The sequence below is a fragment of the Puma concolor genome, chromosome A2 (genome assembly GCF_028749965.1).
Source record: "Puma concolor isolate L17-30 chromosome A2, mPumCon1.1.hap2, whole genome shotgun sequence".
NCBI lineage: Eukaryota > Metazoa > Chordata > Mammalia > Carnivora > Felidae > Puma > Puma concolor.
The window spans coordinates 120,843,932-120,855,951 of record NC_141668.1 but is presented as its reverse complement, the minus strand read 5'-3'; the positions used below and the strand labels follow the sequence as shown (position 1 = coordinate 120,855,951).

The 12,020-nt window shown below is 45.4% G+C and overlaps 1 protein-coding gene and 1 long non-coding RNA gene across 4 annotated transcripts in view; one reads left to right on the top strand and one right to left on the bottom strand.

Moving 5' to 3' along the window:
• Positions 1–6,352, bottom strand: part of LOC147583486 (uncharacterized) — an 813,850-nt gene extending 807,498 nt beyond the window's left edge. For 2 of the 3 annotated variants that reach the window (XR_015248269.1, XR_015248271.1), the window contains exon 1: positions 5,949–6,046. This is a non-coding gene — a long non-coding RNA (uncharacterized LOC147583486). Of the gene's footprint in view, positions 1–5,948; positions 6,047–6,185 lie in introns of those variants that run through there. The other variant, XR_015248270.1, reaches the window with a different exon arrangement.
• Positions 6,353–6,501: 149 nt separating this feature from the next.
• The window catches only part of LMCD1 (LIM and cysteine rich domains 1), a 58,281-nt gene continuing 52,762 nt past the window's right edge, over positions 6,502–12,020 (top strand). Inside the window, exon 1 of the mRNA XM_025922212.2 lies at positions 6,502–6,661. Coding sequence (XP_025777997.2) covers positions 6,620–6,661 — 42 coding nt within the window. The 5' untranslated portion in view covers positions 6,502–6,619. The remainder of the gene's footprint in view (positions 6,662–12,020) is intronic.

Genomic DNA, 12,020 nt, shown 5'->3' with positions numbered 1-12,020 from the left:
AGCAGGGTGCTACCCTCTGGAAGTAGGGCTGATCATTTCCGTCTTACAGCCAAAGCAGTCTAAGAGAACAGTTAATTTGCCCACAGCCACATAGCTAGTAAGTAGTATAATCAGGGCTCAAACTCAGGATATTGGTATCACTGTTTCCATTTTACAGATAGGTAAGTTAAGGTTCCAAACCCTCACTCTTTTCTCAACAGTTTTCTGCCAAACCCAGCAGCAAGAGAAGCATTTTGCTGCATCTTGGCTGCAAAGTTGATGCAGGTCAGCAAATTACAGCAATTCAAGAGGGTCTACCTCAGTAAAGGGCTCCAAGTCCCCCAGCGTCTCACATTCAAGCCTTGTCCCCAAAGACACAAGACTGGCTTTATGTCAGCTGGAACCCTGGCATGGGAACAGAACATTTGGAAGGGCCGTCAGGCGTAGACCAAACTTTTGCATATGACCCACATTCATTCCTCACAATGAGCCCCACTGTGACACAGGGGAGGGCCAAGGCACAAGGGAGTTATGCACCTAAAGCCACTGTCAATGGCCATGGGCAGCCTCCTCTTCATGACCCTAGAGCAGCTGTGGCAGTCTTGCCCTGGGGAAGGCCCCCAAATTTGTCTTGTTTCTCCCAACACCTCCAACTGGTCTTCCTATTCTAAGCGTTTGCAAAGCTCCAAATCATTTTAACTAATTCACATGCCAAGAGCAGAAAAGACCACATGAGAAACCCAGAGGGTGTTCTGTATCTCATCAACCCAGCAAAGGCTACAATGAGATCATCTCTAAAATCCACTCTGTTTCAGTACAGGTTAGGGCACTGGCTAGACACACTTGAAGGGGTGACTGAAGGAAATTTAATAAAGGCACTCTCAGTGAAGGAGAAAACAAAGTTCAAAGGACTCACTTGAGAAGAGGAAGCACCCTGAGGCCAGTGACAGCAGGAAGCAGGGACCACGCCCAGGCCTGAAGCAGCCACCGGAGAGAGCTGTCCCCAGGCTGACAGGAGCTGTGGCTGTAGGTAGAAGAGCATGACCATCTCTAAAATCCAGGCCAACAAGGCGGAAGAGGGGAGATTAAATACACACACCCCTGATCTCCTACCAGTCTCCTGCTTCCAGGAAGACAGCAAAGGGGCCTGAGAGTGGAGACCCATATGAGTCTCCAGGTACAGAGCAAAGAGTGGATATGGAAGAAAACACAAAAAATACCCATTACAATCCTGAAAGGTGAGGAGCCCATTCTCCCCGTCTTAGTCCAAGCTAAGCCCTTACTGTAAAGCCAGACATCTTGTGAGTGATCCCAGTCGGGTTTGGATCCTAACTAGCTATGAGGCTTTAAGCAGCTTAAATAACCCAGCGGGGCTCCATTCTCTTACCAGCAAATAGGCAAATACATTGTCCGAATGCCTGCACCCATCCCTGTGACAGAGCTAAAACACATGCAGAGATTTTCTGGGTCTAAATCCTGGCTCTTCACACTCTCTCACTGACCTGGCAAATAAAGGGAAGGGCTCCATTGCACCATCAAGTGGGATATGTATCTAATATTCAGAGCAAATTTATCGCTGCCTCCTAGTAAATAACACATTTGAGTCACAAGTGGCCTTAGAGATGATGGCCAGCCATATCATTTTAGGAGAGCTAGGATCAAAATGTAGGGCTCTGGACTCCTGATCCAGTGCTCCTTCACAATGGATAGATTCTCCTTGGGTCCTTCACAGTCCCAGTCAAAGTTAGGCTACAAAGCAGGAGAATGCTTGGGTCCAAAAACCATGTTTTGTTTTTATCCAGATGTTTTGACCTTATAGACAAAGCCTTTCCTGATCTAGGAATCCATCCAAAAATCTGGAAAAAATTAGATAGTTATTCTAAAATTAAAGTCACTGTAAGAATGGCAGGAAATAAACCAAAATATTTAAGTTGTGAACAAGTCATATATACTTGGTATAAATGATGGTCCAAGTTGATACAAATTAAAACATGTAAGTGGTTCATGGTATATTTGTATCAATTAATATTAATATATTAAAATATATCATATGGTTCAGGGATTATTTGTATCAATCAATTATTGCAGATCAGAATATATCAGGTGACTCATGGATTATTTATATATACCTACTCTTGGGTGCTGGGTGTTTTAATGAACACAATAGGTCTAAAAACTCATAACCAAATAGAAGCCATCACTCATGTTTGCATACTAAAACAACTAAGCCACAGCTGCTACAATGTAACAATAAAAACATCATCATTGTGAGCCATTAATTATTGGCAAGTTCCTAAAGTGTCTGGCATGAAGCCAAAAGATCTGGGTTCAAGGTTTGCTTGGCTTCTTTCTACCTCTGTGACTTTGGCTAAATCACTTGCCCTTCCCAGTGTAAGTAGAGTTGAAACAGAGTAGACCAGACATGTAGTTATTGGTTTTCAGACCCTTGGTCTTTCCACCTGATAACAAGCTAGGTCTCTGTTAGTACCTTTTGGGCATCCTTGCTGTGAATTAAATAGTAAATCAGATACTGTCATTCCCTGCCCTTGCTTAAAACTCTGTAACTGCTCTGTTCAATATGGTAGCCACTGCCCACAAGTGACTACTAAGCATTTGTAGTGTGGTTAATCTCAACACAGGTGTACTGCAAGTATAAAACACACACCAGATTTCAAAGACACAGTACCAAAAAAAGAATGTAAAATATCTCAGTAATACTGTATATCAATCACAGGTAGAAATGACAACCTTCTGGATATACTGGGTTAACTAAAACATGTTATAAATAGTTCACCCATTTCCTTTTACCTTTTTTTCATGTGGCTACTAGAAATGTTTAAATGACTTAGTTGACACACATTATGTCTCACATGGAAAGCACTGACCTATAATTTCCCACTCTTCCCAGAAAAGAATTTAGCCTCCATAGCAAGGTCCAATGTGATCCAGTTACCAAATACCTCTCAGGTCCCCTGATATATTCTCCCTGTCCCTCACTGCCCTCCAACCACAGCAACCTTATGATCTCTCAGACACAGAAAACCTGTACCCCCCTTAGAGTCTTTTCACTTATGACTCCATCCTTCTGAAATGTTCTTTCCATGGAGACTCTACTCACAGCTGACTCATTCTCCTTCTTCAGGTCTTAGCTCACATGGTCCCTTCAGTCAGGCCTTCCTGGACCATCTGACGTGAAAGGACCACATATCCAGTGAATGTCTTTTCCATGTACTTCCTCCAAGGCAATCACTGCCATCCTCAATTACCTTATCTAATTATCTGTTCACCTGATTAATGCCTGTCTCCCTCCACTAGAATAGAAGCTGTGTGAGGGCAGGAACCTTTTCTGTCTTATTCATGGTGTGCCATATCTCAGCTCAGGGCCTCCTAACCCATTGTAGTTCTCAGTTCAATGTTTGTTGAATGAATGAATGAGTGAACAATGAAAAGGGCAGGAGACAGAGTGAAAAATCCCAGTTAGGACAAACCCATTGGTAATGACAATAACAACAACACCATTTTCAAGTGCTTAACTTTTTCCCCATAATCAATCCTTAAGATTCATTTGAGAGGTAAAGCAGTACAGTTGAAAGGACACAGTTTGGAGTTAGAAATCCTGAGTTCAAATTTTAGCTCTGCCACTTACTGGCTATGTGACCCTGGATAGAGCTTGACTGTCCAGTATCTCCATTTTTCTCCCAGAAAAATAATTAGAATTATTATGGAATAATTAGAAGTATTCTGTGATTGTCTTGAAGTGTAAGTAAGAGAAGAACTTTGTCAGCTGGAGAGCTCCAATGATGTTTATGACACCAAAACATTCTTGAAAGGGAAGGATTAGTTTATGTACCTGGGGTGTCCCCAGTACCCAGCACAGGGCTTGGCTAAGGCAGGTGCCCCCAAACTGCTTGAAGGATGAATGAAGCTTCTGATAAGCCCTAGCACCACAAAGCAATGAGCATTGGGAAAATCAGATCTCTCACTGTTCCTACCTAGAAATGACAGTCCACTTTCTCCCAAACAGAAGCAAAAGGATCTCAGAGCTAGAGTGAAGCTGAGGTGTAATGGTCACATTTCCTCCTTTTTCCAGAACAGTCCAAAAATATAATAGTCTGTCCAGCTATCCAGCCAAGACTCTGAACTATAGGTCCCCTGGAACATTTGGCTCAAGAGAAGGGTTTGAAGAGTCAAAGTCAGCATCTTTAGCTGGGGACAGAATAAGTACTAAGCAGGGACGGGGGGGGGGGGGGGTGTCTTTATGCCCACAACAGGTTATTTTCCAGAAAAAAGAGACTGAGCCACCCCAAGCAGTAGCTCCTGATTCTCACAAGAGCCACAATATCTGCCTCCTTAAATGACACTGGGGCCAAGGGTAAAAATATGGAGAGGAAGAGGGTCATGTGTTTGGAGCTATACAGTGTTAAAGTTAATACAATTAGAATTATTCCATGAAACAATAATTTCTCAAGATGGGGCAAAAGGGTGGCTGGGAAAGGAGTGAGAAATGACTTCACTGAGAAGGCTTCTGCCCAGTTTGCGAGGGATAAAGCCTGTCTTTGTTATTCTCCTGGCTTCTGTTCCTGTAACTCTGAAATACAAAGGCTTCTGGCATGACATCCCAGTTCAGCACTTTTGTTCCTAGGATTTGCTACTGAATGGGCTATTCACATGGAAACTCTTTCAGGCCAGTCTTCTGTTGGCCACCGTTTATTTATACACGGGTTTACTGTGCAGCCCACCTTGGAAGTTTGGACAAACTAAACCAGGTGTAGCACTGCACCGTTTCTTCCTAGCCCTGCCTGCCTGCTCAAAGCTGATTAAAAGACAGAACCCAACCTGCATTCATTCAACACATGTGTTCCAAGTGTCTGTCACATGCTAGGTGTTGGGACTACAGCTGGGAGCAAGCAAGACAAACATCAATTCCAGCAGATCCACGAAGGAGGAAAATGGGGAATCATGGACAGAAAGCCAGCCTTTTCCAGGAATGTAAAAAAGGAATCATAATTTGGGATCATTGGTTAAGATTTGGGATTGCTGGGGATGATGATGATATGTTAACAACCAAACTGGAGGAGGTTTTAAGAAGGAAAGTATCTCCAATAAGAGAGGAAGCCCTAGAATGTGACCTGCAGCTCCCCCATCCTCCCAAATAAGTCACATAAAGTACTTTAAGACCACTCCCCCCCACCCTTTCAGTCTCCCTGCAACCTGGTTTATGTTAGCCCACCTGAGTCCTAGTAGAAGAGGGTACTCATTTCTGGCAGTGAGTTACAGGACCGAAAACCTCACGAAACAGCAGTATTCTCCGCAGGGTAAAAAGGGGTTGGGGTTTAGTCCTCTGTCCGGGCAGGGAAAATGCCCCCAGGACCCCAGGTTTGTAGAACCCGCTTAATAAAGATGTGGAGTTATAGGCACACAGCACGGCACTGTGAGGGAAGACCTGGCTGATAATGTCTTACAGGACCTGTTATGCTAGACATGGCCAGACACTTTCCCCCACGGATGTGAGAAATCCACAGAGGGAAGCTTGCTGGTCCAGATTTCCATAACCCAATTTTCTGAGTTTAACTAGAATTTCCTGGTTTATGGCTTGCTATAATCCCATGCCCCTTCTTCCCAGGTAAGCGCTCACTCTCACTAACTCAGATTTTAAAGCCTTGCTGAAGAGTTCAACTTTGGACCAGTTATCCTCTCTGATCCTGTGTCCTCATGTACCAGATGCGAGTGAAAATCACCGTCATTATCATCACGGCAACAAGAACACCTTAAGTACTCACGAAACTAGAAAGAAAATGTGCATCTCAGCGCTTATTTAAAATCAGAATTGTATTCTCCTCCTCGCTGAATTGGGAGGGTGTACTCTAACACAATTTATGGAAGGCAGATTCATAAAATTTAGAAACCTCCATTTAAAAACAAACAAAAAAAAACAACAAAAAAAAAACTTAACTCCGCTGGACTCTCACCTCTTGTCTGCTCACTGGAGGGAGGACTTGCCGGGGTTGGGGAAAGTTAGCAGGCCCAGTCGGTGAGGCTGAATACCACCTGCCTCCCCCGCCTCGCCCCGCAACACCCCCCCCCCCACGCCCGCCCTCCAGAACAAGGCAGAAAGGGTGGGAAGGGGAACACGCTCAGCATTTATTTTTGGACCCAGCTCACTAAAAATACCTCGGCCTACCAGTTTGATCACTCTCCCCTCTGACCTGAATGGATCGCGGGGCCCAGCAGCCCGCCCCACCCTCTGCCCGTTGTCCTTTAAAGGAGAAGGGCGTGGGGACGGATTCCTGCAGCTCACTCGAGGGACTGATGAGAGCCGCCCGGACGGGCAGGGGCCGCGGCCGCACTGACGTCAGGGCAGCGCTCGCGCCGCAGCAGCCGCCCAGCGCGGCCCTGGCCGCCCAGAGGGAGGGGGTTGAGCCGCGCGCTGCGATTGGCTGGCCGAGCGCGAGCGCTCGCGAGGATTGGCTGGCGCGGTTTTAGAGGGAGTCCCGCTCTCCAATTAAAGGACCTCGCGGCGCCGGGCTGAGCGCAGAGCTCCCCCTTGGCCCGCGAACCTGGCCATTCAGCCAGCGCTGTCCCCGCTGCGCGCCCTAGCGCCTCTGCCGAGAAGCCAGGCGCTGTTCCTGCACCACAGAAGATGGCAAAGGTGGCTAAGGACCTCAACCCAGGAGTTCAGAAGGTGAGCTGCTATCTGTCTGTACTTAACCCACATTCTACCTTTTCCTTGTGCCCCTCTCCCAGGTTTCGCGGAGACTTCCCCAGACGTAAGTAGAAGGAAATTCATTAAATTCCAAGACTTCCCAGAAAACAAGTTGGGAATACATATTTGAGCCAACAGGCACACACCCTAAAACTTACTCTTAAAAGCCATTGTGTAAAGTATTTGCAAAGAATCTTAGTTCTTCGGTGATGCTAATTAAAATTTAAATAAAACTTTTTTTTTTTCCTTTTTAAGAGTAATTCTATTGTCTGAAACGAGGGGGAAAAAAAACCCTACCTCCTCCCACCCCATCTTCCACCTCCTGGAATTGAGGTGAAGGCTTGGGGGAGAGTAACATTTACTCACAAGGAATCTCCCCTTTGGCTGTCTGTCCTCCTAGTATTTTGTGTTTTTCACACACACACACACACACACACACACACACACACACACACACGTTTCTTTAGTTGGTGATGTTGGCAATGGCAGCAGTGCCAACACAGGGGAACTAATTTCTGTCCCCAGGGTCTGCACGTTTCCCTTTCAGGAAGGGCTGGCCCAGAGCCCAGAAGGTCACGGGTGAATTACTGCAGGAGAGGCCCTCAGCTGTGCCTGTAGCTTCAACACCCACCAGCTACTTACCTGGATGCAATTGGGAGAGGGCACAGGTCAGAGACTTAGAGGGCAAGTGAGCTGGAAAGGAACAGAGAGACAGTCTAAGCCAGTGGAGAAACAGAAGCCCAGGGTTATAGAGCATTGGTTCCAGCAGGCAACACAGGGTAAGGAAAGCCTTAGGCTCTGAAACCCTGGCCCTGCCCCTTTTTAGCTATACTGTTTTGACCAAGTCACTTTTCTGTGCCTCATTTTCCTTGTCTCCAGTTTGGGGGATAATAGACCTCGCCTCCCTCCCAGCAGTTGTATCAGTAATGATACACTATGGGTTAATCTCCCAAAGCAGTCATTTTTAAACTCTTGCGGGCAGAGTCCTCCTTAGACATCTGCCATTACCTGTGGAGTAGAATGAGAGGCAAAAAAACCAAAACCAAACAAACAAAAAACCCCAAACCCATGTCCGACTCAAAATAAAAATGCAAGCCAGATACTTAGAGCCACAGAGTTCGTGCATCTGATTTATTGCTGCACCATTACATGGCTGTCCTGCCCCAGACTCCCACACAGAGTCCTGCAAACCTTTCTGAATGTGTTCACCAAGTCAGACTTAATCAGGGCATCTCTGGAACGTACCGTGTCTCATCACATTTGCCAGACTATTTGGAGAATCAGGTCGTCTCTCCTTCTATGGAATTCTCAGAACACTTTAGATCTTGGTAAGGTACCTGCTAATTTCTACCTAGTAGTGAGTCCTGCACAGATTGCTCTTAATTCTTTACACATCTTTCTACACTCCTTGAAGGCAAACCTTTCTGGTTCATCTCTGTTCCAGCACAGCATACCATACACAGCAGGACTCAATAAACTACCTACCGGGAACCACTGAATATCCGTCCAGCTAAGACCATAGTGTTCACGGACAGTACATTTTGTACATGAATGTTTTTTAACTTGTATGTAGCAGCCGGACATTTGCGTGCCTGAACTGCCTCCCCAAATTCAGCTGAGGTGAAAGAGTTTAGGGCTAAAGGGGCAGAGCTCCCACTGTCCTCTACAAAGTCAGGTGATTTGGGGGTGGTTTTACTACATGTTGACTGATAGATAATGTCTGAAGTAAGGCAGAGTACATGGAAACCCTCCTCCTTACTGAAAGCCAAAGCCACAGCTTGGAGGAAGCCTTGTTTTTATTTTCCTTTGCATCGGAGAGTGTGATTATCCGGATTAGAGGTGGAACATGTTCTCCTTCTTGTCACCCTCTAGTGCCAACTTCCTTGGCCTGCAAAGGGTTTATTTTCCATTTAGATCCAATTACAGGCTTAGAGAAGGAATGTGGTGGGTAGAGATGAAAGAGTGGACTTTTTTTTTTTTAACCTCTTGGGACTGTGGCAATGAGGACGGTCACCACTATGTAGATTAACCAAAGTCTTCAACTCAAAAAGTCAAGGGAAAAGAAGGGAGTGGGAGAGAACTTCTCTTTGCTGAACTTTATAATAGTGATTAAACACTGTCATACCAACAGCATGCTGAAAAGCTTTTATTGCATATTTACTCTTTAAATCTGCAGCAGCGGGGCGGGGGGGTATAACATTTGGCTTCAGGATGCCTAATCACACGTAGGCATTTTGAAACCATTTCATTAGACTCTTGGAGCTGCAAGAGACGCATTTACAAAATGAGAAATGGTTTAAAATGGCATACAAACTGTCTCTGCTGCCCTACCCCCAAAGGGAAGAGGGATACAAGGAATCCTTAGCAGCTGGAAAGTCATAAAAAGATCTTCAGGAGAACATAAAATCCAGAACCCGGAGTACCCTTAGAGACTGTCTAACTGATCTGACAGAGTGGCTCCTGAGGATCACATACCTAGTTAGTGGCAGACCTTAGAAACAGTTACCTGCCTCCTCTCATCTGTGCCAAGTTCAATGCTCCCAATGGCTACTCTTGAGCCATCATGTGTTTTTTTTTCTACTGGGAAAGAGAAGGTGTCCTAGCACAGAAAGTTCCCTGAGCATAGTCAACATTCCTTGGTAATAAAGGGCCTTGAAGGCCAAATGCCATTTCTTTTAGTGGAATCAACCACTACTGCGGATTTATTCTGTTGTTGATTAAGCAAATTTAAGAATACTGGTACTGCTGTTCTTGTAACCAGATCCAGGTTCCTACCCCAACTCTACCACTTACTAGCTATGTGCTCTTGGGCAAGCGAATTAACTTCTGAGTCTGTGTCCTTATCTGAAAATTGGAGAGATGGTCGCAGCACCTACCTCCCAAAGTATCCGTGGTCATTAAATGAGATAATGTATATGACAGGCTCAGCACGGCAGCTTTCAGAGTTAGCTAGTAGTAGTAGGCGTAGTGGTAGGAGTAGTATTGGTTGGCAGTGGTAGATTTCGATGGGTGTGTGAATGCTGAAAGGAGTCTTTTGGTGGATAAAGGACATGCTTTTCTTTATGACTATCTCATCTCAAGAGCAACTAATTTTTATTCAGCTGAACCAAAGCCAGTTGCTCAGTCTTGTTAAGTTGAACATTGATCTTGTCTTCATTCTCCCCCCAACAGATACAAAATCTGCTTACAGGGAACAGAGATCACCAGTCATCTCACTCTGGAGTCATAGAATTTTAGGCCTGAAAAGGGACATGGAGCTCTTTTCACTTTTTAGACAAGGAAACTTAGCCCCAGAGGGGTCCAGCTCCTTACGTGAGATTGCTGAGAAAATGTGCCGAAACCCATTAGGCTTTGCAAGAATACGGGCCTATTGGCTGCCAAGGAGCCACTTGCAGGAATTTAGAAAGGACTAGAACAAAGAGATCTAAGAGCATGTTCACTGTTGACTGTACATGTGCCAGTGGATTGGCTCCAAAGGGACCAGTTTTTTCTGTTTTCACCCCTCAACACAATGTCAGAAGAGGATTACATGATGGTTCTAAGTGCATTGCCAGGTTCAGCTGGGCGTCTCCCCACATCCTCGTCTGCATCCCCTCCCTCCTGGCTTTCCTGTCCCCCGGCTTCATCCTCTCCTCTGCCCTCAGCGCTTCCTGCTTTCACCTCCAGTTCCTGCAGCGTGCAAAACTGCTGGCATGTTGCCTGAGTGAGCCGATCCAATGTAAACACAGCTCCTCAAGAACTGTCGTTGGCTCCTTCAATCTTAAAAATATACTAGGCTGTCACTTAAAGATCTTTATAGCCAAGGCAGTGGAGACATGCCCATAGGTGTATAAGGAACTTGGCCCCAGAGAGAGCCTTTTTAAAAAAGAAAGACAGAAATTATCCAAGTCCTTCTTAAAGGATCTCTGAAAACAGATGCTGAAGCCATTACTTGGTAAATTGCAGATGCTTGTCATCTTGTGCAGACCTGTGTGAATATGTGGGGTTGGCGGCTGCTGATGGACTTTCACCATTGCATCCACCACCTGGGGTGGTGGGGGGCAAGGAAAGGCTTAATCACAGACCATCTCCAGGCTTTACACTCAGCCATCTAGGCTCCAAGACCTCCTCTCAGCCAGGGCTTATCCACCATTCTATAAGCAGGACAGGGGGGAAAGGACTTCGGAATTTCCCTCTGAAGTTCCTGTGGTTTGATCCTCTCTCCACATTAACTAGCCAAAGGTGACAGGAAGAAAAAGAATAGGCTGAGTCCAGCAAAAGCTGGGGACCAGGAAGGAGGGACAGTGACACAGGCTCACGTGTGCCTCTTTCTTTCCCACCCCCATGCCTGCCACTTCTGGTGAGAATAAGGTAAGGACAGAAAGGTGAGGGAATAATTCCTCCTACAGCCTGCTGGAGTCAGCAGATCTCCTGAAGAGGTATTCAATTTGATTTTGGAAAGGAGATTCATTTTTGCTTTCCAACTTACACATTCAAAATAGCATGTGAATAATAAAGTGGAAATCTGTCATGATGAGCATAGACCTTGGAAGTTCTTATCTCCCCAGGGTTCATCCAACACCATTGAAATATTTATTATGAGAAGTTTTCTGGCAGGGGTTGAGTCATGATAATAACTGCAGGCATTTCTTTACCAGGTGACTTTGGACAGTCACCTTTCCTAGGAAGTAGCGGACCTTGAAGGAGAACCAGTCTTCTTTTTCCCTCCAGTCCACTGACCTTTGCAGTACACCAGACGGTCTCCCAAATAGCAAATGATTATGGAAAACAGGCCTAAAACCTTGTCCCACTGAAAGTAGAATTGTGGAACAGCTCTTCAGGACATCCAGAAGGAAGAGACAGCTGTTGTCCTTTAAGTGCCTTCCTTTGGAAGTACCACCCCCCTCCTTTTCATTTGCTGTTGGGAAGAGGATTTGGCTGGCAGCTGCCATGATCTTGCCAGGTGCAGGGCCACCAACCACTTCTATAGGAGTCACTCAAGATGATGATATTTCTTTAACTCCACATGGAATGTCTAGGGTGTCCTAAACCTATTCTTGGAGCTTCATACATATCAATGGCATGGATCTGCAGAAGTTCTAGAAATGCTTTCTATAAAGCTTTTATAGAAAGCATTAAACAAAAAGTTGGGTCTCATTATGTGCACTGAGATTCTTTTAGTGGCCAGCACTTATACTTGGTATCTAAGCCTAAATATCTGATGTGGAAATTTGATGGTGGTTTCACAAAAACAGAAACGGTAATACAATTACAAGGCTTTGTCAAACTTCCAGATCAACTCTTTGCTCATTGTCTGCTGTTTTATATGAGAAGCAAACCCTTTTACATTTTCTCTCAG